The 26,033-nt window shown below is 42.4% G+C and overlaps 1 protein-coding gene across 1 annotated transcript in view; it reads left to right on the top strand.

Annotated features, from left to right (window-relative positions):
- Positions 1-26,033, top strand: part of MBOAT1 (membrane bound O-acyltransferase domain containing 1) — a 108,661-nt gene that overhangs the window by 61,375 nt on the left and 21,253 nt on the right. The window contains exons 4-8 of the mRNA XM_026511569.4: positions 1,163-1,258; positions 19,167-19,222; positions 21,355-21,409; positions 22,850-23,033; positions 24,585-24,777. Of these exons, the coding sequence (XP_026367354.2) occupies positions 1,163-1,258; positions 19,167-19,222; positions 21,355-21,409; positions 22,850-23,033; positions 24,585-24,777 (584 nt within the window). The remainder of the gene's footprint in view (positions 1-1,162; positions 1,259-19,166; positions 19,223-21,354; positions 21,410-22,849; positions 23,034-24,584; positions 24,778-26,033) is intronic.

Below are 26,033 nucleotides of genomic sequence, written 5' to 3'. Positions count from 1 at the left end.
CTGCTCTTGTGAATGAAACACGTGGACTCACCAGACTGGGGCTTAATACCTAACCTCACTGCAGTTTTCAACCTCCCCCAGAAATGTAAGTCTTCCCCAGTCACCCAGGAATTTTCTGGGCAGCACCAAGGAGGATCTGTCACGTGGGCCCTCTCCATCCCCCAAAGGGAAGATGAGGTCATCTGCATTTTAAGACGCTTCCCTCTAAGGGAAAGTGGCCTTGCCGGAAACCATCCCTCCTCTTTTCCTAGTCACGTCCTTATTCCACCCTTCTGCCTGTAAGAACCTTCCATTTTGTCCCACTCCGTGGAGCTCCCCTCTACTTTCTAGATGGTGTGCTGCTGCCACATCCAATTAAGTGCCAATTACTTAAGATAATGAGATCTTCCAAATTTACTCAGTTGAATTTTTGTTTTTTAATGTCACATATGTGTAATTACAAATTGATGAGTGTTCTGAATGGCATGCGTGTGCGTGTGTGTGTGTGTGTGTGTGTGTGTTGCCGGTTTATACCATGTGGTCAGGGCCAGTCTCCGTAAGGAGCTATGGAATGATCCTGAGTATGGTAACTGAAGCCTCAGGCTTGGGCAGGAAGGGTTCCAAGCAGAGCGCTGGGAACACTAACACCTAAGGAGTAAGCGGAGAAAGAGAAGCTGGGTAAGAGCCGTGGAAGAATTAACCAGAGAGGCGGGAAGCAAACAAGAAGAACAGAAGCCAAGAGAACAAAGTGTTCGAGGGAGGGAGTGGTCGGCAGTGTAACGCTGGTCCGTATCTTACAAAGATCTGGTGTAAGCGCGATGGTTTGTGAAGAGGAGAATCCGAGGGCAAGACCTTCCAGGTCAGGGGCTCCCGGCTCCAGCTGCGCGCTGGAATTCCACCTGCTGGGTGTACCCTGTTCCAACGAAGCCCAAATATCGGGGTGAGGCCCAGGTGTCTGCAGTTCGTAAAGCTCCTGGGGTGACCCTGTTGTACTGTCCTGGTGACAAAAGATGAAGGGTTCCAGAAAATGAATGCTCAGAGGAGGGGAGCACAGGGACTGGGTTTGCGGTGGAGCAGAGAGGACTTTGGGATGGATTGCGTGTGGGGAGTGAGGGAGAGGAAGAGGAGAAAATGGACTGTGTTGCTGCCCCGCGTAATCCTCTGATCCTGTTTCTGGTTTCAGATACTCCTTCTTTGTAGCAATGGGATACCTTACGATATGCCACGTCAGCCGAATATACATCTTCCACTATGGAATCCTCACTACAGATTTCTCTGGGTGAGTACCTTCATTTGGGCGGGGGTGTTTGACTGCAGACTTTGACTCAGTCTCTTGCAGTCTGCACGGGAGGCTCCCTGGTGGTTGGTTGAATCCGTGGGGAAGACCGCGCTACCCTGCAGTTGGGGCTGAAGGTTGGATTAGCTCTGCCGTGTTGTCAGGTAGGGGTTGCAGGCTAGGGTGCGTGCGCTATGTCTGTCCTGCCACCTGTTTTTGCAGAGTTACACCGGGTCACGACCAGGTGCCCTGACTCATTGACGTCTTATCTCTGGCTTCTCTTATACTACAGTGCTAAGGTGTGTGGTTGCGACGTAGGACCCTCACAGCCTAAATCTTTACTGTCTTGCTCTTTGCAGAAAAAGCTTCCCAACCCCTATTCTAAGGCTCTTAATACAGAGTTGGTGTTTATCTCATAATAATTTTTAATACTAGAGAAATTCTACCATATTAGTGGAGAAGCAGACCCCCTTGGGTGGCCCCTGGCTGCCCCGGCCCCTCCCCCAGATTCCCTAGACTTCTGGCAACTAGTAGGTAATACCCATCATGGCAAGCGTCTCCATACTAGTTGTAAAAATTTTGTCTGTCACCATGGCCTTAACCTAGTGGGCCACTGGTCTCCTGATGGTCACCTGGCCAAGACTGTGGGCAGAGCACTGACAATTTTGTACTCTGTTGATGTTTGTTTGGGAAGAGCTTTTTATGAATCTTGAGGAATGGACACTAATGCAGAGTGATTCCTCCTCACACGTTGTAGAGTAGCCTTGTTACTTCTCTAGGAGCTTGGGTCTGTTCTCCGCAAGAGTCTGAGGTTAGGGAGAGCCCGCCTTCCCCCCTCGGGTTGGCTTGCACTCGATTCCGTGAGTTACTGGAGAACAGGTAATGAAATAAAGGGGTTGCAACTCACGGCTCATTTCTGTGACCTTTGCCAGGTGCATGACTCAACGGTCCCCCCACGAAGAGGCTTAGGAAGGCAGAGGTGTTGCTTTGAGGCACAAAGACTGTTGTCCTCAAGTTTCTGTGTCTGTGGTTTGCTCCTTCATGCGTCCGTTCTTCCTACCCTCAAGCTCTTGGGTTTTACGTTTCTCATTGACTCGTCTCCTTTCTGCGTTCTCCTCCCCATAAGTTGTGGAGCACAGTTGCTCAGCTTTTCTAAAATAAATTCACAAAATGTTTTCCTTCCTAATGATGTATGTGGGAAAATACGGGAGCAACAAAGATAACAGTAGAGCCAGGAAGTTAGAGCATTAAAAGTAATTTTTAAACAGTTGGGATCATAACTCTCCCTGGGGTTTAATCCACAAACTTCACTTTTTGTGTCACCCCAAAGCTGTACCCCCCCCCCCCCCTTAGAGTTCCTGGCACTTATCAGGTGTTCAGTAAATGAATGAGGGACATCCTATAGTTAATTCATCAGTTCTGTTTTCAATGCTTCCAGCAGCCACAAAGAGCCCCTCCAGCCCTATTGGGTTGGGAAAGGAAACAAAGAGTTTGGACTTCAGCCCAAAGTAGATAACTACCAGTTTCTCATCTATATTATCTTTTCCTTTTTGGGACACAAAACACATATTCATTCATTGGTTTCTGCAAGAGTTTTTGGGGCCCCAGTATGCTAGGCTCAGGGCCAGGTGCAGGGTAGGAGGAAGGGTGTCTAGGCAGAGGGAACAGCTCTATAAGAAAGAGCACGGGATTGTGACAGGTGCTTGTGGGGCTCCCAGAAACCTGCCTCCCGCTGCCTTACCTCCCACGTCCCTGTGTCATCAGCTCCAATGGGGTCGGCAGCCTGATTGTCACTAGGCTCCATCCACTGCTCTGCGCATCCACTGCCACCACTTGGGACCACCACGTGTTTGGTTGTCTGTCCTTCCACCCCGCCCCTTGTCTGGTCTGTGCTGTCTGTACCACCCAGAAAGAGGTTCTGAAATATCAAAGCAGGTGATGCTCTGGACTGGATTCTTCTGCAGTCTACTTCCACCATGCACTGAGTATGGCAGCTTTGCAGAAAAGCTTCTGGTCCGCGCACATGCTGGGTTAGCTCACGTCCCTGTGCCTATGCCTTGCTCATTCGTCTGCTTTTTTAGCCTTGTCTGGGTGGGAATCTCTTCCTTCCCTTTCTACCACCCGGCTCAAAAATCACTGCTTTACAGAGTTTTCCCTGATTGCCACCCTATCCCTCCCCTGTCCCCTTCCTCCTGCTGATCACCACATTTTGGGCCCTGCCTAGGGGGAGGGCTCTCAGATGGCTCTCATTGGCTGGTGCCGCCCATCCCCCACCCCCTGTAGATCCTATTCCCGGGATCCCGGGGGCCACAGGGTGTGGAGTCAGGGGACAGAGGTGCTTCTGCTCTCACCAACTGACCTGTGTGCTTGTCTAATGTCCCGTGCGTTTTATTCCCAAACGTGCCTATCCCAGTTTGTACTTGCACAGAAACTGATTCTATATGGACGTGAAAGGAGAGACCGTGGTTTCTCTAAATCTCAGTCGAGTTTTTTGGAAAGAGACCAAAGCAAGTTCAGTGTGTTACAGGTAATGGGTGATGAATGTGAAGTGGGTGGGAGGCTGGAGAGGTAGGGGGCGCACTAGAGCCGGGCAGGGTTCTGCACTCGGGTCGCTCTGCAGTGTGGGCATCTTGATTTTTCTTTTACCTCCTTAGTCCACGTCAGAGAAAATGACCCTGGAGGTGGCAGGCAGGGCTTATGGAAGAGAGAGGCTATCACTCAGTAGATCCCTGCTGCAAAGAAGGGCTTTGGTGCTGAATCAATAGGTTCATTCATGCATCAGTCAGCAGATGCTGGCTGAGAACCCCCTGAACCCGCCAGGCGGGTTACAGGAGGCAGGGGTGAGCGAAGGCTGTGGAATGCACTTACCGTTACCGACTGCCAAGTTTGTATGGGAAGTTCACCTGTGAGCGTGTCACGGTGTACCGGATTGATTCATGTCCCCCCAAACTCGACCTCAGAACATGTTCTTCTTTGGAAATAGGATCTTCGTAAGGTAACTGGTTAAGATGAGGACATACTAGATTAGGGTGGGCTCTGCATTCATTATGGCTGGTGGCGTCCTTCTAAGGAGGCCATGAGAGTCACAGATGCCGGGGTCCCATACAGGGAAGAAGGCCGTGTGAAGACATAGGCAGAGGTAAGGGTGAAGTAGCCACAGGCCAGGGAACTCCAAGGATTGCCAGAAGCCACCAGAAGCTAGAGGGGAGCACGGAGCAAGTTATTTCCCAGGCTCCAGAAGGAGCCAACCAAGTCTGCCAATGCCTTGATTTCAGACTTCTGGCCTCCAGAAAACAGTGAGATGATAAGTTTCTGGTTTTAAGCCACCCAGTTTGTGGGACTCAGTTATGGCGGTGCTGGGACAGCAATACATAGTGTTTTATGACTGCATACCTTTTGATGGGCTAGCAGCTGTCCCCTGCTCCTGATCACGCAGGGTAAGAATGCCTCCAGTGTCCCCAGTTCTGCCCCTTCTTGTCACACCCCCTTCTCCGTCAGTTCTTTCCATAACATGTAAACTCTTGAATGATCATTTTTTTTTTTTTTTAAAGATTTTATTTATTTATTTGACAGAGATAGAGACAGCCAGCGAGAGAGGGAACACAGCAGGGGAGTGGGAGAGGAAGAAGCAGGCTCATAGCAGAAGAGCCTGATGTGGGGCTCGATCCCATAACGCCGGGATCACGCCCTGAGCCGAAGGCAGACGCTTAACCGCTGTGCCACCCAGGCGCCCCCTCTTGAATGATCATTAATGCATTTTTAGTATAACCAGAACTGGTGGAAGTTACCAGTAGAAAAAAATAAAGGGCATTCTTGGAAAACAGCAGTGTGCCTGTGAAATGTGGATCTGGTGACTTGGATGGCAGGGGACAATGGACATCTATCACTGCCAGCCTGACTTCCAACAACAGGGTCGGACGTATTTCCTCAAGTGATGTCTGTGCTTGGGCGTTTTTTAGATCTCCTTGTATTAAGAAGTTTCTGACTTTACAAACACAACCATAGAAAGCTTGGGGGCACCTGGGTGGCTCAGTTGGTTAAGCGTTTTGCTTTTTTTTTTTTTTTTTTTTTTAAGATTTTATTTATTTATTCAACAGAGATAGAGACAGCTAGTGAGAGAGGGAACACAAGTAGGGGGAGTGGGAGAGGAAGAGGCAGGCTCATAGCGGAGGCGCCTGATGTGGGGTTTGATCCCATAACGCCAGGATCACGCCCTGAGCCGAAGGCAGACGCTTAACCCAAGCGTTTTGCTCTTGATCTCCACTCAGGTCATGATCTCAGGGTCGTGAGATTGAACCCTGCATCGGGCTCTCTGCTCAGCTTGGAGTCTGCTTGAAATTCTTTTTCCCTCTTCCTCTGCCCCTCCCCTGCTCACAGCTTTCTCTCTCTAAATAAACCTTAAAAAAGAAAACCCACATAGAATGTTTGAACTGGAAAATACACTGTGGGAAAAGATACAAAAAAGGTTTGTCTATTACCTGTAGGTCATGTGAGACTTAGTTCTCAGTGCCCGTACTGTTTGGTTCTTAGGCATATCTTTTTTTTTTTTAAATTATAGAACATTCTTAAGCAGCATTATTTTTTCCCTCCCATCATACATGCATAAATGCCTCACTGACGTAAATCCATCTTCTTGGAGAAACAAATGGAGAGGTCCATACCAACCTGAAATAGACAAGATGCTTTAAATCTCAAATTGTCAGTTAGAGATTCTTGACGAACATCTATTTTAACGATGAGCGTGCAAGCAACCACCAGTTCCCCTTCAGAATGGAATTCGTTCCACGCGGCCATTTCAGTTTTAAAATCTTATTTTGTGGAGGAATAAAGTCATGTTTCAGAGGGAGAAGCAGGCTCTCTGCTGAACAGGGAGCCCGACGCAGGACCCGATCCCAGGACTCCAGGATCATGACCTGAAGGCAGACACTTCACCGACTGAGCCACCCAAGCGCCCTGAATTCTGGTGTTTCAGAGCAGCCTGAGGAGAGAGCTGTTCTCTCTGGAGCGTGCATCCAAGGCTAAGTGCTTAGCATACTTTATTACATCTTTGGAATAAGAGCCCAGACAGGAATTGAATGGGATGAGATGGGATCGCTGTTTGTGTCCAACAACATATATATGTTTTTAATTTGGGGAAACCCATAAACTCGTGCTTTAGATCATTCTAGGGCCTAAAATTTTATTTATCATTCTGAAAGTAATCAAGTTTTCATGGGCTAGACCAGCATTAATAGTGAGGGTAACACACAAGATACAGTTTTATTATTTCTGCTAATACAGTTTATATTAATACATGCAGTGGCGGATGTCCTTTGTGTTTTCTCAGTGAATGCGGGCTATTAAAAATAGCAGAACATTTACGGTTCTCCTCGGGGAAACTCAACAATTGCTTGTAATAAAGCTGGTACTTGATTCCTTTTAAGTTTGTGGTGGTGAATGGGTTCTTTTTTTTCTCACAGAAGGGTACAAATGGAGTTTTCTGAGGGAAGCAGCAAGAAGAACATTTATTTCCTCATTGCAGGCTAGGCCAGATTCAGGCCGATAATTGCTCCCTATCATGTTGGCAATTTGAGTTGCTGGTGTGTTTTCGAAAACAGTCTGAAGTGAGAAACTCTTCCACGCTGATAGAGGGAGTATAAATCGGTACGACCCTTCTGGAAGGCAACTTAGCTGTAAAATTTCAAGCCAGAATTTTTTCTTTTAAATAAATCATATTCTAGGGGCTTCTGGGTGGCTCAGTTGGTTAAGCATCCAATTCTCGATTTCAACTCAGGTCATAATCTCAGGGTCATGGGATCAAGCCCTGCTTCGGACTCTGTGCTCGGCAGGGAGTCTGCTTGAGATTCTCTCTCCCTTTGTCCCTCCCCCTGCTTTGCACTCACACTCTCTCTCAAAAAACTTTAAAAAATCCTATTCTATGATAGGATAAATTCCTAGGAATTGAATTACCTTAAGGAAATCAAATTTATTCATACGTGTGTTCAACTGTTGTCAAGAGTACTGGAAAACTGGAAGCATCCTAAATGGTCCAAAAGAGGTGAATGATTAAATTGTGGTACTAATGTGTGTCCACTGAAAATGATGTCTTCAAAGAATGTTTAATGACACTGGAAAATGCTTACAATAGAATGGAAAATCAAAACTGCAAAGCTAATACACGACTTAAGACTCCCATTTTTTATGAACGTGGACATGCGTAGGAGAGGCTGGAAAGAGCTAATCAAAATGCTAAGACAGTGTTGGGGGATCTTTATTGGTGATTTTAATAATTGGTTTTTTTATATGATTATAATGAAAAATTCTAGATATTATTGAAATATATTTGCAAGTATATTACAAGTGCATATTATGGTGAACAATAATCCTCTGTGTTCCCTGTTACCTTATTGGGGCATAATGGAAATATCATTGGCTGCACCCCTTGCTGGGGGAGGTGATCATTTGCCTGTCCATGGAAATGTGTTTTCCTCTGTTGGTTTATGACATCCTGACCCTCCACGTGACCAACCGAGTAGGTGTGAATCATTGGGTTCGATAATAGGGGCAGAGAAGTGATATTTGCAGGGAGATTTCAGGATTTGCTTATTTCATGTTTCTTCTTCAGGCTTCCGCCAGCTTTTTGATAACTAACACAGTCACTTGGAATATAATTCCGAGGACATGAGTTTAAGTCCTACTGAGTAGATTTGATGGGTTCGTATTAAAATGGAGAACTAGTGATTTTGTTGTTATTGTTGAATGCCAAAGTATGGACATGACAGCTTTGAAAAGATTAGTGGGAAGGGTAAAAGGCAATTCTCCTCTGATTGACCGCTGGATGGTTCCCAGCAGATACTAGGTGAACTTTGAAATGAGTTGAGAGGAGTTCCCTCTACTTTCAGTTGTAGTCCTAGGGAGCTTCATGGGGGGAGGATGTATTTTGTTTGCTGTGAATCCTGGAGTCCTATTTTCCTCCCTGATGCTGGCACAGTTGATAGTGGGAGCATTCCACTAAAGTTGTAATATCATCACCTCCCTCTTCAGTAATCTAGGGAGCAGGGGTACCAGTAAGGCAGAAGCAATAGGGAGGTGAGAAGGTACCGGCTGAGGCTACTACTTGCACTGTTCATGTTGAATTTCGTGCCCCCGGTTGTTGTGCAAGAGGGCGGTCCCAGCCGATGTTGCTTCTGATTGCAAGTTTGTTATAGTCCTGTTCTCCCACCCTGTCAAACTTATAATTGCCTGACTCTTTACTTTCCTAATGTATTAGCATTATAAGGGGACTTTCGTTATAAAGAAGTATTAAAAATACAAAATATAGCTTTTTGGATCTAAAATTACCTGTTGGGGAAAAGAAGATCCCTGAATGCCAGATCTGGCTGGATGCTGGCCAGCCAGCTGTGTGATCTCGCTTCAACCTCTGAGGACTGCATTATATCATTGCTCCATCCCAGTTTTACCAGGACAGAGAGTGTAACCACTGTAGGTCCAGAGGGTAAGGTGAACTAGGGAGGTTGTATTGGAATATTCAAAATTGAGTTTTTGCTTAATTTTGTTTTAAAGACAGGCTATTTTTTGTTAGGAGTTGATATGAGAAATAGAATGGGTACTACTTCTGGTAAATTGCCCAGCGTCTGTCAAGAGGCATTGATTTTCTGTGTGTGTGTGTGTGTGTGTGTGTGTGTGTGTGTGTTGGGCAGTGTGGCATTTTTCTTTCTTTCTACCCTAATCACATCTCCATTTGCCTATTTTTCCTTATTTATTTTCCCCTATATTTCTTTATTCAAATTCGAATACTAGCATTAGGCTCAGGAAAAAAAAATGGTTTTGTGTGTGTGTGTGTGTGTGTGTGTGTGTGCGTGTGTATATATAAATAATTTTATATGTATATGTAATTTTATATATATACACATATATACATTGTATATATACAAAAGTTATTATAAACATTTTTATAAACATATATTATAAACTATAAACTTATATAGAATCTAAACTATTATAAACTATATACAATATATATAATATATAATATGTATGTTATATACTGTCTATGTAATATACGATATATAATATATACAATGTATAATTTTTTCTTTTATTGACTTATTTTTAAAATTCAAGCATAATTAACAGAATGTCATATTAGTTTCAGGTGTACAATATAGTGATTCAACACTTCCCTACATCACCTGGTGCTCGCCACAGCAAGTGCCCTCCTTCATCCCCATTACCTATTTTGTCCCTCCCCCTCCCCCTTCCTCCTTCTGGTAACCATCAGTTTGTTCTCTATACTTAAGAGTCTGTTTTTTGTTTGTCTCTCTTTTTTTTGTTCATTTGTTTCTTAAATTCCAAACAATGTGTGAAATTATATGGTGTCTTTCTCTGACTTATTTCACTTAGCATTATACTCTCTAGATCCATCCATGTTGTTGCAAATGTCAAGATTTCATTCTCTTTTATAGCTGAATAATATACCACATCTTCTTTTTCCATTTATCTATCAGTGGCCACTTGGGCTGCTTTCGTATTTTGGCTATTGTAAATAATTCTGCAGTAAACATAGAGGTGCATGTATCCCTTCAAATTTGTATTTTTGTATTTCTTTGCTGAATACCCAGTCGTGGAATCACTGGTTCATACGGTAATTCTATTTCTAACAATTTGAGGAACCTCCACACCATTTTCCAGGGTGGCTGCACCTGTTTGCATTCCCATCAACAGCGCAAGAGGGTTCCTTTTTTCCCACATTGTCGCCAACACTTGTTTTTTGTATTTTGTATTTTAGCCATTCGGACAGGTGATATCATTATAGTTTTGATTTGCATTTCCCTGATGATGAGTGATGTTGAGCCCCTTTTCATGTGTCTGTTGGGCATCTGCATGTCCTCTTTGGAGAAATGCCTGTTCATGTCTTTTGCCCATCTTTTAATTGCATTATTTGTTTTTTGGGTGTTGAGTTGTATCAGTTCTTTATTTATTTTGGATACTAACCCTTTATGAGATATGTCATTTGCAAATATTTTCTCCCATTCTGTAGGTTGCCTTTCAGTTTTGTGGATTATTTCCTTCACTGGGCAGAAGATTTTTACTTTGATGTAGTCCCAATAGTTTTATTTTTACTTTTGTTTCTCTTGCCTCAGGAGACCTATCGAGGAAAATGTTGCTATGGCTGATGTAAGAGACATTTTCTCCATGTTCTCGTCTAGGATTTTGATGGTTTCAGGTCTCACATTTAGGTTTTTAATCTGAGTTTATTTTTGTATCTGATGTGAGGAAGTGGTCCAGTTTCATTATTTTGGATGTAGCTTTCCAGTTTTCCCAAGACCATTTGCTGAAGAGTCTTTTTTCCCATTGCATATTCTTTCCTCTTTTGTCAAAGATTAATTGACCGTAATCATGGGTTTGCTTCTGGGCTACTTTGTGTTCTATTGAAATAGGTGTCTATTTTTGTGGCAGTACCATACTGTATTGATTACTGCAGCTTTGTAATTTAATTTGAAGTCTGGAATTGTGATACCTTCAGCTTTGTTTTTCTTTTTCAAGATTTCTTTGGCTATTTGAAGTCTTTTGTGGTTCCACACAAATTTTAGGATTATTTGTTCTAGTTTTGTGAAAACTGTTGGTATTTCGATAGGGATTGCATTAGACCTATAGATTACATTGGATAGTATAGACATTTTAACAATATTTGTTTTTCCCATACATGAGCATGGAATATTTTTCCATTTGTTTCTGTCACTTTCAATTTCTTTCATCAGTGTTTTATAGTTTACAGAGCACATGTCTTTCACCTCCTTGGTTAGGTTTCTTTCTAGGTATTTTATTCTTTTCGATGCAATTGTAAATGGGATTATTTTCTTAATTTCTCTTTTTGCTACTTCATTATCAGTGTATAGAAATACAATGAACTTCTATACATTGATTTTGTGTCCTGCGATCTTACTGAATTCGCTTATCAGTTCAAAAAGTTTTCTATATATGGTATCATGTGATCTGCAAATGTGAAAGTTTTACTTCATTACCACTTTGATTGCCATTTATGCCTTTTTCTTGTCTGATTTCTGTGGCTAGGATCTTTAGTAATATGTTGGATAAAAGTGGTGAGAGTATACATTTTTGTCTTGTTCCTGATCTTAGGGGAAGAGCTCTGTTTTCACCATGGAATATGATGTTAGCTGTGGTTTTGTATGTGTGTGTATGTATACATATACATACATAAATATATACACACATACATACATACATATATATATGGCCTTTATTATGTTGAGGTATATTCCCTCTTGACCTATTTTGTTGAGAGTTTTTATCATGAATGGATATTGTAATTTGTGAAATATTTTTTCTGCATCATGAAATGATCACATGGTTTTTATCCTTTCTCTTACTGATATGAGGTATCACACTGATGGATTTGTGGATATTGAACTATTCTTGCATTCTGGGAATAAATGCCATTTGATTGTGGTGAATGATTTTTAAAATATATTGTTAGATTTGGTTTGCTTATGTTTTGTTGAGGATTTTGCATCTGTTCATCAGATACTGGCCTACAATTCTCTGGGGCTTTATTTGTTTGTTTTTTGTAATGTCTTTATCTGATTTTGGTATCATGGTAATGCAGGTCTCAGAATAAATTTAGAAGTTTTCCTTTCTCCTCTGTTTTTTTGGATTATTTGAGAAGAATAGGTATTAACACTTTTTTAAATGTTTGGTAGAATTCATCTGTGAAGCTGTTTGGTCCTGGACTTTAGATTCAATTTCATTGCTGGTCATTGGTATGTTCAAATTTTCTATTTCTTCTGATTCATTTTTGGGAGGTTATATGCTTCCAGGAATTTATCCATTTCTTCTAAGTTGTCCATTTTGTGGGCATATAATTTTCCTTATATATTCTCTTACAGACCTTTGTATTTCTGTGGTGTTGGTTCTTTTTCCCCTTTCATTTCTGATTTTGAGTTTTTTTTTTTTTTTTGAGGAGTCTGGATAAAGGTTTATCAATTTTGTCGATCTTATCTGGGAAATTCTTAATCTCTCCTTCTATTCTAAATGATAGCCTTGCTGGATAGAGTATTTTTGGCTGCTGATTTTTTCCTTTCAGCACTTGAAAATATCATACTTTTCCCATTTGGCCTACAAAGATTCTGCTGAAAAATCAGCTGAGAGCCTTATGGGGTTTTCTTTGTATGTAACCATTTTCTTTTTTCTTGCTGTTTTAAAAATTTTCTCTTTATCACTACATTTTGCCATTTTAATTGCTTGTGTCTGGGTGTGGACTTCCTTGTGTTGAATTTGGTGTGGGGAGGGGGTGCCCTCTGTGCCTCCTGGATTTGGATTTCTGTTTCCTTTCCCAGATTAGGGAAGTTTTACTATTTCTTGAAATAAATTTTCTGCCCCCTTTTCTCTTCTTCTGGGACTCCTGTAATGTAAATGTTGTTGCATTTATGGTATCACTGAGTTCCCTTAATCTTTCATTTTTTTATTCTTTTTTCTTTCTCCTGTTCAGCTTGACTGCTTTCCTCTGTCCTCCCAGTTTCTGATCCATTCGTCTGCTTCCTCTAGTCTACTATTTATTGCCTCCTCTATATTTTTAATTTTAGTTATTGAGTTCTTTATCTCTGATTGGTTCATTTTTATGTTTTCTGTCTCTTTCTTGAATGTCTCGCTGAGATCCTCCACTCTTAAGTCTAGTGATTATCATTATGACCATTACTTCAAATGATCTCTCAGGCATATTACTTATCTCTGTTTCATGTAGGTCTCTTGCTCTGATTTTGTCTTGTTCTTTCATTTGGAACATAGCCCTCTGTCTTCTCACTTTGTCTAACTCTCTGTTTCTCTGTGTTAGGAAAGTCAGCTATGTCTTCTGCTCTTGATAGTAGTGGCCTTATCAAGAAGAGGTCTTGTAGTGCCCTGTAGTGCAATGTCCCCTGTTCACCCGGACCTGGTGCTTCCTGGTTGTTTCATATGTGTGTTGAGTGTACCCTGCCATTGTGGCTGAGCTGTGTTTGCTTTCAGCCCAGTTGTCTGCAATGGCTCTCTCTGCCTGTTGTGGGCAGGATTTGGTCTCTGTGTTGCTAATGGGCCAGTTGGGCTGCCTTGGGCTTGAGTTGGTTCAGACCAGGCATTTTCCAGAGCTGTGGTCACATTGAGCTGAAGGGAACTCTTCCTGTTTTGTTCCCTGACAGTTGGTGGGTGGGGCCTTTAGTCAGACCAGATGTCTGCCCCAGTCCACTGCTGGGGCTGCAGTCCCAAGGCCCGAGCCATCTGGAGTGGTGCTGGTCTCTGTTGCAGCTGCTTGCACAATGCCAGCTTGTGGTGCTGTTCTGAATGGACTCCTGCGAAGGGCAGATTGGATGGGGCAGGAGAGTGGGGGTTGTACAGTATTAGCAAGCTAGTTGGGGGAGTGTTTGAGCTGGTTCCTCAGGTGTCTTCTTTAGGCAGGGGTGCAGGAGAGAGAAATGGCACTTTTTCTTTTTGGAGAAGATTCCTAAAGATTCTCTGCCACTCAAGCACACATTCTGAGATTTGTAGATAAATCTCCTTCTGTATGCCACAGGATATTGCAGGTTTTTTCAAACTGCTACTTCTATGCTGTATCTCAGCAGGGCTGTTTGTTATGCTGTCTCTTTAGGGTCCGGGACTCAGTTTCCTATCACCCTCCACCTGTCTGAGAGCTGAGCCTGCTGATTTTTAAGGTTCTAGGTGTTAAGCCCTGCTGGTTGTAAGAATTGGCAAAGTTAAGCCCTTGTGGTTTTCAAAGCCAAATATGATGGGGGTTCGTTTTCCCAGTGCGAGTCCCCAGTGCTTGGGGTGCCTGGTGTGAGGTCTGCTCCTGTCCATGCTTGTAGTGTCCCTCCCTCCTACAGACAGTCTGATGAGTCGGTTTGGTTCCCAACCATGTCTCCACCCTTCCTACTCTTTTCAATGTGGCTTCTTCTCTGTGTTTAGCTGTGGCAAGTCTGTTCTGCCGATCTCCATGTCATTTTTTGGATTATTCACTTGTGTGTGGTTATTTTCTTGCCGCATCTATGGGACAAAGTGAGCTTAGGATCCTCCTTCACCATCTTCCCCAGAAGGTGACCTGATTATCTTTTTTTTTTTTTTTTTTTTTTTAAATCATGAAAAAATGTTGTAAGACAAGAGAAATGGCCCTACCTCAACCATGCTGGGCTCAGACCTTGACTTCAGATTGATGAGATGGTTCCCATCGATTCAAGTGCAGCACCTACTACTAGTGAGTGTGCACAAGCATGGACAAGGCCTGCTTCTCGGGGGTGCAAAGTCTGAGACAACTCAAGTGTTAAGGCCTCATTGTTCTGAAGAAGTTCTTTGGCTACACCAAGGAGCCTTTTTGTGTCCTTCCTGCACTCGTAGCATGTGCTCGTGTGTGCTGGGGTTTGCAGCTTTGCACAAGTTAGCATGAATTCTAATCATAAACCATCAGACTCATCTTGGATGATTTTAGGTTTTGACTGAAATACAACATGGATGGTATTTGAGTTTCATCTTTTAAGTCAGTAGCTCTTTGGATTTGACTCTCAAATCTCACAACTCGGGCATTCTAAATTTGGCGTCTGATCTACTCCTACGTGTAAGTCAATTGATCAATGAAAAAATGTTGAGAGAGGAAGTCTCCTGAGCAAGAGCATCTGGCACCCCTTCTTACACCCCTAGAGAAGTGAGTAGGTAGGAGGATGCTAACTCCATTTCCTCCTGGGGAACAGGTTCTAGTTCTAGTTTGCAGATTTTAGATCTGCTTTTTCACCAGTTATTAGTGCATTGTGTTTAATAAACCCACGACCACATGTATGAGTTGTTTAAGTTGCTTGAAACTTCTTGAGATGTTTAAAACAGAAGCAATATATTGTTGAATGTATTCCAGATGACAAGTAATTATATTTGGTCCACAGCTTTTTTCCTCTCCGGAAGGGACATTTTCCTCCCAAAATAATGACAACAATATAAGTTTTTACGTAGACCCGATAGTGCAGACTTCATATTGAATAACTATTGACTAGAAATTCAATATTATGTATTGTGTTAGTCCAGGTTCTCTGAGGAGCAGATGCTAAGATGGGAACAGAAGTAAGAGATTTGTCATGTGAAATGCCTGTGAAGGGAACTGGGGAGGCTGGAATAGCCATCACATTCAAATGCATGTCTGACCCCTGAGATGAGAGAGGGAAGAAAGGAAGGAAGGAAGACCGCAGTGCAGGTCCAAAACAATTTTGACAAATTCAGTGAGAAGTCCTCTAGCAAAACTTGCCCTGGGGAGGAGTACCATGCCTCCTTTGCAGGGACCCGCCTCGTTACCTGCCACGCTCTGTCATAGGCTGGAGCAGCTTGAGATAGAATCGGCAGCAGCTGTGGCTAATCATTGATGCCCCCACCCCCAAAGCCCATAGGTTGGAGTGACTTCTGCTCATGGCCATTGCGTATATAAGACTACTTAATGCATTATTGAACATGAACCTTATTATGGAATACATTAAATGTAATGCCAGATAGAGGAAAACAAGTGTTATATTTCTATAGAGACAGAAAGGTAGGCTAATTCTGTAACATTTTTCTTTTTTGATATATCTGTTTTTTAGACCCTTTAAAAAATGAAGCTATGAATTAAGTGGAAAGTAGGAACTTACTTGGTTTGCAAATTGCATAGACACCAGGATGTGTGTCTCAAATTTTAAAAAATGTTGTACTGGATTTTGTGTAAGGAAAGCTGGGGGTGTAAGTCCTGTTACTGATTCCTAGGACTTCGCATCTTGCAGAGGAAAAAAAAAAGATAAAAAGGCTTTGGAAAGAAACTGTTGCGCTTTGAAAGTCATGTTTGGAAACTACCTTGAATGTGACACTTAGAGTGAGCCCCTTTCAAAAAAACAAAACAAAACACTACAAAACAAAAAAACCATGGCTCTTGGCATCTGTTCTACATTCTGGGTCCAAAGTCTTGTTGACTATCAGGAAGGTGAGATGCAAAATTATGTTGGTCTGTAGGACCCCATTGTTGTAGAAAGCTTCAATGTAGCTCTTATTCTAAGGCCCAAGCCTCAGTGCCCTGGAAGAGTGGTTATTATTATTATTTTTTTTTCCAATTTAAAAGAGCATAGTCATAATCAGTATTAGCTATGATCATGTCTGGCTGTGCTCAAATGACCACCTGGCTGGCTCCCTATTTTGCTACACCTACTTCTCCCCAGTCCTGGTGGAGTATGGCAGTCCCATGCATCTGCAGTCAGACCCCCTTTCTCTTCTGCTAGCCTCCTGTGCGATATTAGGAATCTTGTTTCAAAAAGTGGCCATTGGGCTTTTGCCAATAAGATACAAAGTTGGGCATAAGTGTTTAGATTTCTAAGGGTATATATTGGTACTTTAAAATAGTTTATTAGTTTATATCGATAGTTTAAAATGTTACATGGTTATTTATTTTATTTTTTAAGATTTTGTTTATTTGAAAGAGAGTATGCACATGAGTAGGGGGAAGGGCAGGTGGGAGGGAGAGAAACTCAAGCAGACTCCACGCTTTGTGTGGAGCCCCTGCCTGGGCTTGATCCCACAACCTGAGATCATGAGCTGAGCTGAAACCAAAAATGGGACGCTTGATAGACTGAGCCACCGAGGTGCCCCACATGCTTATTATTTTACAGAGATGGAAAATGGGAACGAGAAGGGGAGGAATTGAGGAAAAGGGACTCACAAGAGGCAGAGTGCAGTTGTCACATATCAGACTTGGCCTAAAATGGTCTGTGTCCCATCCCATCCTCCCACACACTTGGCCTGAGCTCATGGGGAGTGTGGCATCCCAGGATCACCCCAGGGGTGCTATCCTAGCTATCTGTGTAAATGAGTCATCAATCCATGGGGGTCAGAGACAGCAAATATCGTAGGAAAGCTCAACAATGTGGATCAGAAAACCAGGCTAGACTAAGGATTGAAGGACGTTAGGGTAGAGCAGTCGGGTTTTATCTTGTCTGGTTGGGCAAGAACGGAGCTCTTAAGGGTACTAAATGGGGGTGGATGATTGGAAAATAGGTGCCATTTATAAAAATTGCAGCTTTGTTGAGATATAATTCACCTGTTTAGAGAACACAATGTAGTGGTTTTGGGCATATTCACAGAGTGGATTTACAGGTGCTGCCATCAGCATAATTAATCATACAACATTTTCATCACCGCCCCCAAGAAATCTGTATGCATTAGCCATCAGTCCTGACTTCCTCCCAATTGTGCCCGCCCTAGGCAGCCAGTAATCTACTTCCTTTCTCTATAGATTTGTCTATTCTGCTACTTCATATAAATGGAATTGTACAATATAGGACTTTTGTGTCTGGCTTCTTTCACTTAGCGTAATGGTTTCTAGGTCCATCCATATTGTATCACGGGTTTATTGCTGAATAATATTCTATTGTATAGACATACCACATTTCATTTATTCATTTATCAGTTGGCGGGCATTTGGGTTATTTCTTTTTGGGCTATTATGAATAATACTGCTTTGAACAGCTGTCTACACATTTTTGTGTAGATATATTTTTATTTCTCAAGGGTATATACTTAGGAGTAGAATTGCTTGGTTATATAGTCACTCTGTATTTAACCTTTTAAGAAACTGCCGGACATTCTAAAAGTGGCTGGACCTTTTAATGTTCCCACCAGCAATGTATGAGGGTTCCAGTTCTCCACCTCCTGACCAACACTTATTACCTTTTTCGATTCTAGTCATCCTTGTGAAGTGGTATATGATTTGGTTTGCATTTCTCTGATGGCTGATTATTGTTGAGTATCTTTTCATCTGCTTATTTACCATTTGTATATCTTTTTCAGCAAAAACTTCCATTCAGATCCTTTGGCCATTTTTAAATTGGGTTATTGTCTTATTTTTATTGAATTGTAAGAGTTCTTTATATATTCTAGTACCAAGTCCCTTATCAGATATATGATTTGTACATATATTCACACATTCTGTGAAATGTCTTTTCACTTTCTTGATGGTGTGTGTCATTTGAAGCACAGAATTTTAAGTTTTAATGATATCCATTCAATCCACATTTTTCTTTTGTTACCTGTGCTTTTGGTGTTACATTTAAGAAACCATCAGCAAATCTAAGGTCATGAAGATTTATGCCTGTGTTTTCTTCTAAGAGTTTTTCAGTTTTCGCTCTTACATTTAGGTCTTTGATGCATTTTTAATTACTTTTGTATTCTTTTTATGTGGCTATCTAGTTGTGCCGTCACCATTTTAAAAAAGCCATTCTTGCCTCTGTCAAACTATCTTGCCATCCTTGTCGGCATGGGTGCCATCTCTTAGGCAAGTTTTTATTTGATGTCTTTTTTCAAATTAGGATTGGTCTTATTTTTTTGTCACTAAGTGGTTTATGGACAGGTGGCTGCGTTTTACAAAAGTATCTCTTCCTATGTGTGCATGGAAAAATAACCTTCACTAGAACAACACGCGTTAGAACATTTTAGGATGAAGAAGCCAGAATATGTGTCTCATCCAGGTGGAACTGGGGCACTGAATTAGGTGTCCCCCAAACTGGGGCTGCTCAGACTTGAATGTGTATCTGAGTTTCCCTAGAGATCTTGTTAAAATGCAGGTCCTCCTTTTCTGGTTCTGGAATGGAGTGTGTGAGAGTCTGCATTTTTAACGAGCCCCTGAGGTTGCTGATGGTGCTGGCCCAGGAACTTTGAGTAACAGTGCAAGAGGGGCTTTCTGGTGTGATCTCATTCAGTGTTGTTATATCTACTTATTTAAAGTGATTTGGAAGGGAATTTTGAGTTTTGGGGATTTTTTTTTTGGTGTTTTTTTTTTTTTTTTGCATTTTATTGAATAGCCTTCGAGATGAACCACCACTGCAGGGAACTAGAATAAATGTTTCTTCTAGTTGTCCTTCTGCCAATCGATTCTCTTCTATCTTCCTTTTAGGCCTCTGATGATTGTCACACAGAAGATCACGACCTTGGCATTCCAAATTCATGATGGTGAGAAAAACAACTCTCCTTTTGGTTCTGAGAGTGAGAAAAACGACTCTCCTTTTGGTTCTGAGAGTGAGCCTGACGTTCAGGGCTCTTCGTTTAGACTATACCCATTGTCCAGAGCTTAGCCAAGTGTGGGCAGATCTTCTATGACTTGTCAAAGATTTGCAAGCTTCTTTAATCAAAGCTCTTTACTTTCCCAGCTACTATTTACTACTTCCCTGCTGAATCCATAGTCTAAATTTGCTGAAGTATTCACACCGAGAACAGTTGGTTTTCTGTTTACCTTTATAATGTTTTAAATTTATGGCGCTCTCTGCCCTTCATTTCCAAATCTGTTGAGAAGAAATGGCGTCCTTTTTCTTTGATTTAATCTGAGAAGCTGAGATGCTCACACGGTAAAAAAAAAAAAATAGTATTGGCTGGTCAACCATTTTATTTTTAATGCTAGCTTTGTTTTGTTTAGTGTTTTTGTTTTGTTTGGCTTGGAAAATTATCTAATGAGATTAGCCTGACCCTTCTCCTTGGAAGAAGGAAGAATCTTGTATTTGTATAAAACTGAACATTTTCTTCACTCATGCCCTTCCTGAAAATGACCAGAAAGTGTGATTGACACGATTAAAACCTGGTTCCAGGGAAAGGAGGACGGCGCTTTCAGCCGGGTGGAAGATTTCAATATGGGCGTAAGAGGTGTCATGTGCAATTAGTAAAAGTATGCTCTGCAGATTTGTACCGGTCTGGCAAACGCATTTGGACTGTTGAAAGCTTCTTTATGTGCAAACAGGTCAAGACGATTTACAGTCTCTGTTGGCTAGTCTTACTTTCTTTAAAGCTTGGGAACTGATTTAATTTCATCTTGACCTTGGGTATTCCTGGTTCATAGTTGGCAATTTAGTCATTCTGTAGAGAACTGGGTAATTTTACACCAAGGATGGAGTCTTTCTAGGGTGACCAACTGTCCTGGTTTGTCCAGAACTGAGCAGTTTCCCACGACATGAGACTTTTAGGGCCCTAACTGGGAAAGTCCAGGGCAAACTGGGGGGAGTTGCTAAATGTTTTTGTACCTAAAAGTCTAGTTGGTAGAGGTGATAATAGACTAACATTAGCACATAAACCGATAGCTAAAATCAATTTAATTTCTAGGATTGCCAGAGATGTATTGTTGACATTGTAGGAAAAAGTGAGTGTGATTTTAAGACAACAACAAAAAACAACACTGCCTTTTTTTTTCCTTTTTTTTTTTTTTTTTTAACAGGGTTTTGCCTGAATTTACTTTGTAAAGCATTCTCAGCTTACCTGATTTTCTGGAACAACCCTTATGTGCAGACAGATGTATATTTGCTATTTCTTTATTTCTCGTGTGTAGTAGGAACAAATTCCAGAAACACTGTCTTCCTTTATGCATATTTCTGAATTGCCTTTATGATTGGTGACCATCATCTGGGTCTTAGCTGGGTATCCAGCTTTGTAGTCCCATGTCTATAGCTTATTAGACGACACTTCAGTTTCTTCGGCTATAAGTTAACATATAAATTTTATGAGAAGTACAAAGGCGATTTGGTTGGGTTGTTTTTTTTTTGTTTTTTGTTTTTTTCCCTGGCATGGATGAATTTTAAAAGAAGAATCACCTGATACGTCTTTTGTATTTTCCCTGCGTTCAGGATTACATTTCCTGTTTATTTTGGGAAGAGGAAAGTCCCCTGTTCCTTTCCCCATTCTACACGCATGCTCTCAGCTGGTAGCAGGTGCCTGCAGCCAGCGTAGCGAGGGAGGTCTTTGAGCGGGTGCAGGCTGCAAAGGCGGGCTTCTCTCTCTCGTGTAGCAATGAAGACACGTGCACTTTGGTAAGAGCGGCGATGTGGGAAGTTCTCTGGGATCCATGTCATACCCGTGCAGTTTAAATAGGAGTCACCCCTGCTCTCTCCCCTCTTCACGAGAACCTGCAGAGAACTTCCTTCTCACACGTGCACTTGTCGGTAGCTCCTTAATCCAGAGCATTTAAAAAAATGATTTTATGATTTATGAAATAAATGAAATGTGGAATAAATCATATTTTTCCAAATGACTTTTGTAAGCCTCTTTTAGAATTTTCTACTTTACTTCAAACATCTTATTTGTACATTTTCTCTTTTTTATAGGATTAGGTCGAAGAGCTGAAGACCTCTCCGCTGAACAACATCGACTTGCTGTAAAGTAAGTTTAACAATATATCCTCAGCCTTTTGTATATCAGCGTCTAGAAATTTTCCTCATTTTTCCACTATATGGATGTATTATTATTTACGAATAGATCTATTGATGGATACTTGGGTTGTCTGCCAATCTTTGGCTTTTACAAACCCTGTTCCTAGGTCATTTTAAATACATTTGAGTATAGCAGGGGGATGGATTCCCAGAGCGGGATTGCTGGGCCAGAGAGTACATGGGTCTGGAATTTTGTTAGTTTTGCAAGATTCTCCTTCACTGCCCTTGTTATGTCTATTACAGTTATTTTTAGTGGGCATGTGTCTGAGGGTCCTCAGGAAACTATTATCAGTGCACATCAGTATGATTAAATGCCGCTATGAAAACGGGTAGGAAGCAGGGCTGGAGAGAGGACGGTAGGCTGGGGAGTAGGAGGCAGGAAGCAGGAAGCGGGCTGAAGGCAGAATGTGGCTGGTGTGGGTGTTGGAGAGGAAGGGAGGCTGCAAGGGAGGAGAATAACACCGATAGGGAATGCAGGTGCCTTGTGGGGTAGCACATAGGAGAAGGACGGGCAGCCACAGTGGAGGGTTCCAATAGGGGACTTTCAGGGGGTAGTCGGGGTAAGGAAGAGAGAGAGGGTCCTGAGTGGTACGGAGATTGAGTGCCTCGTTTTCACATTAAGGGATCGGGACTCAGAAGCAATGGAGACTCAACTGCAAAAGACTAACGAATCAGATTCTTTGCTCTGTACTATGGGGGTGTATATGTAGGGCGTAATTCCAGTGACTGGTTAGCCGTGGCATTTTAGGGAGCCTTTCCCCACCATACTATTCTGCCCCTTTACATGCCATTCAAACACTACCTAGAACTGGTCTCTATAGAATTTTTCCCTGCCACTGCTTTTGTCTGTGGTTGGGACCTCACGCCTGGATGCCAGAGCAGACAGGAGACTGCTAGAGTGCTGGTTTCGTGTGTCCTCTTCCAGTGGAAACTGGTTCCACCCATCATTTGTTTTGTGTTTATTTTGGCAGTTGGGAGGGAGTTTTCCCATTTCACAGCATCTCAATCAACTCACATTAGGTCAGGTTCCCACCCTGCCTCATGTTTATTACCTTCATTTTCTCTTGCAGGCAACTAAGGTTGCTGAGAAAGAACATGTCCCAGCCTCAGAATGACTCAACCTCCTCGCCCTCCGTGTCTATAGCCGCCGTCGGCCAGCAGAGGGCGCGACGGAGCGCCGCGGCTTCTCTATTAACCCACCTCTCTTAACTTGTCCTTTCCGCAAGGTTTCTAGCTCAGGTGGATGTTGAGAGAACCAGAACAGAGAAAGATCACGTCATGCTTCATCTACAACGACAACGCCTGTGTTTACGATTGGCTTCTCTGCGGATCTAAAAGAAAAATCCCAAGACTGAAGGCTTTTCACCTTTTTTTCATGTTATTTTCACAGAGTAAAACCCACTTTTTTGGAATACTTAAGCTACCTTCTCAACTTCATGAGTGTCATAGCTGGCCCTTGCAACAATTTCAAGGATTATATAGCCTTCATTGAGGGGAGACACATACCCACGAAGTTGCTGGAAGTGAACTGGAAACAGAGAGGTTTCCACAGCCTGCCAGAGCCTTCTCCCACTGTAAGTGTTTAGTGCCAAGTATTTACCCAGAGCTCCAGAAAAATAGAGCTCTGTTGCCAGGGCTGACTCTCACTAGTAATTGTTCTAATTAAAAAGCCAAACAGTTTACCAGAAAGCTTGGCCAGTAACTCCCCTTCACCCCCGTGTGCCTCACAGCGGAGCTCACTGGCTGGAAATATTAAAGCCATCGATCCAATAGTCAAGCAGCCAATAGCCAATATTTAATGCTTACAGCGCACTCAGCACTGTGCTAGTTAACACATTCGGATTTATGAGTGCTTTTTTTGTCTTTATGAATAGAAATTCATATCCAGCCAAAGGATAATGTCATGAAAGGGGGATGGGGAGGGAGTGGAAACCAGAATAAATGTGATTGTTTTTTATTGCGGAGCCTGCTTCTTGTGCGGGAAACCAGTTTTAGGTTGGCATGCTTAGAGATCGGTTTTATCGACTTCAAGAGTTTAAGATGGTTTTTTGGAAATCGTTTTAATTTTAACCTGAATTTTGTGAATTTCAAATTAGTCAATATTAGGATAATGTATCAAACTTCACAAATATGCTAAATTTCTTCAGGTCCAATATCAGGGGAGTTTGCAATTGGTTGAAGGAATAGGGAAAATTGGAAAAAGGAGAAAATGAGGCTAATTGAGATATTTTATAAATGCTAAAATCTAAGCAAAGTTAATTATTTGAAAATTTAAGTGACTTACTAAGCGTGAATTTTCAGATGGTTTTGACACAGTTGGGTCTTCAACAGGTCATGGTGTCAAACTGTCTCAGCTCTTCCTGCCTTGTTGAAACAGTGTGGTAGTGAGGTCACCATGGCCATGAGACATCGAAGGAATCACAGGTGTCTCTTGGCAGAATCTGCCAGGGTGCTTTTGTGTTTCACATGCTCTTATTTAGAGAATATGATCACAGCATCTTAATCTCACTCTCCTGGGAGACCCTTGCATTTTCGTGCACAGAGAAAGCGAAGTGGTCAGGTGGTATTTTGGCTAAAGACACATCGGTGGGGGGCGGCTGCTACTCCCAGGCTGGTGCTTCCTCAGTGTGTTGTCACAATCGCGGCCAGGCATGGTGAGCACTTGACTGGGAGCCCGATGCTGTTCTTGGTACCTTGCAAATACATTCACCTGAACCTCAAGCCGCTCTGAGGAGGTGCTATTGCTATCCCATCTTAACAAAAACAAAATGCCCCCCCCCCTTTTTTTCTTAAAGACTTATTTATCTGAGAGAAAGCGTGTACGAAAGAGAGCAAGCATGAGTGGGGGGAGGGGCAGAGGGGGAGGGAGAGAATCTTAAGCCATCTTGGTGCTGAATGCAGAGCCTGAAACTTGGCTCGATCTCACGACCCACGAGATCACGACCTGAGCCAACATCAAGAGGTGGATGCTTAACCGACTGAGCCCCCAGGCGCCCCCGAACGTGGCCTGTTTTTATAAAGTCGGGAACTATAGTTGTGTTGATGTTGAATGACATTCCCTGGAATGTTTTCCTCATACCGGAGTCTTGCGTGGTTACACTGATTTTCCCCCCCCACATTTTCAGAGAGCTGTGATACACAAGTTGTGCATGACCTTGGTGTCTCTCCTCCTGTTTTTGACGCTCACGAAGTCCTTCCCCGTCACCTGCCTGGTCGATGACTGGTTTGTTCATAAAGCAAACTTTCTGACTCGACTCTCCTACTTGTATGTTGTCATGCAAGCCTCGAAGCCCAAGTATTACTTTGCCTGGACATTAGGTATGTTTGATGGAAGGGCCCTGAGTGAATGAGGGAAAGTGAGACTCCTTGGATGGCCTACCCAGAACAGCATTTTGGATCACCTAATCAAAAAAATTCCATGCATGACGGAGGCAGCTGAACGAGTATCATTGTGTACTCTCCAGCAAAGCACTCCTACGTCCCGCCATCCATAAACTCAGTTATTCGTGATAAGAGAAAAGCAACCCTTTTCTCTCGTCACTTCAACTCAATGATATTAACAGATGTTCAAACTTGGAAGCTTCCTTCACCAATCAGAGCTGCCCAGTAGTATAGTGGAAAGTTAGGGGAAAATTCCAGAATGATCTGGCTGTCTTGTCATTTTTCTGGGTTGTGCATAACAGGGGGCGTGCTTGAAGAAATTTACCAACACACATGCTGATTTAGGTCACGCTTTTTCTTTAAGAAATTGTGGGTTTAAAAAAAATTGTCGGTTAAGCTTGATGCCTTAGAAACTGATTTCAAGTGACTTTTTTTTTTTTTAAGGTAGAAAGTTCAACTTGATTTGCTTTTCTCTTTCCTTGCAAACACTTTTAGAATGGAAAAGTTTAAAGCCGTGCTGGAGTGAGCAGTAAGCCCTCCTATTCACTTACCGGGAATGATAAGGGATTTTGATAAGGCACGCAGCTCAGGAATGGAAATTTAAGTGCTTAGCTGAAGGTGACCTGGGGCTTGATGTCAGGGAGCCCTGATTTGGTTTATTAAGTCAAACAGATGATTAAATTCAGTGCCTAGTGCTTAGTCCGTGTTCCGCGAGTGAAGACGTAGCCCTTAATTGAGTTCCTTTTCTCTCATCTCATGCTCCAAGTTTTTATCCCCAAATTAAAGCTGGTAGCTACTAAATTATTTTTTTATTTTTTATTGTAGTAAAATAGAACATAGAATTTATTGTTTTAACCATCTCTAGTGTACAACTTAGTGGCACGAAGCTCATTCACGGCGTTGGGCAGCCGTCACCACTCTCCATCTCCAGCAGGGAATTTTCCCATCACCCCAAACAGGAATGCTGTACCCATTAAAAAATAATAACTCCTCATTTCTCTCTCTCCCCAAGTCCTGGTCTAAATTATTTTTAAAGGTGGAAATGTTCGGGGAGAAGTTCAGTCCAGTGTGGTATTTACGTGACACCTGGACAGAAAGATCGAACTGAGGGCTTTTAAAACATTTGTAGTGTGGGGAGTTTTGTTTGTCCCCTTTGGTTCAGTTCAGGGAGTTTCTGTCGAGTACCAGGTTCT

This window comes from Ursus arctos, unplaced genomic scaffold (genome assembly GCF_023065955.2).
Source record: "Ursus arctos isolate Adak ecotype North America unplaced genomic scaffold, UrsArc2.0 scaffold_31, whole genome shotgun sequence".
In the NCBI taxonomy this organism is placed as follows: Eukaryota; Metazoa; Chordata; class Mammalia; order Carnivora; family Ursidae; genus Ursus; species Ursus arctos.
This window is presented reverse-complemented; position numbering and strand designations above follow the sequence as displayed.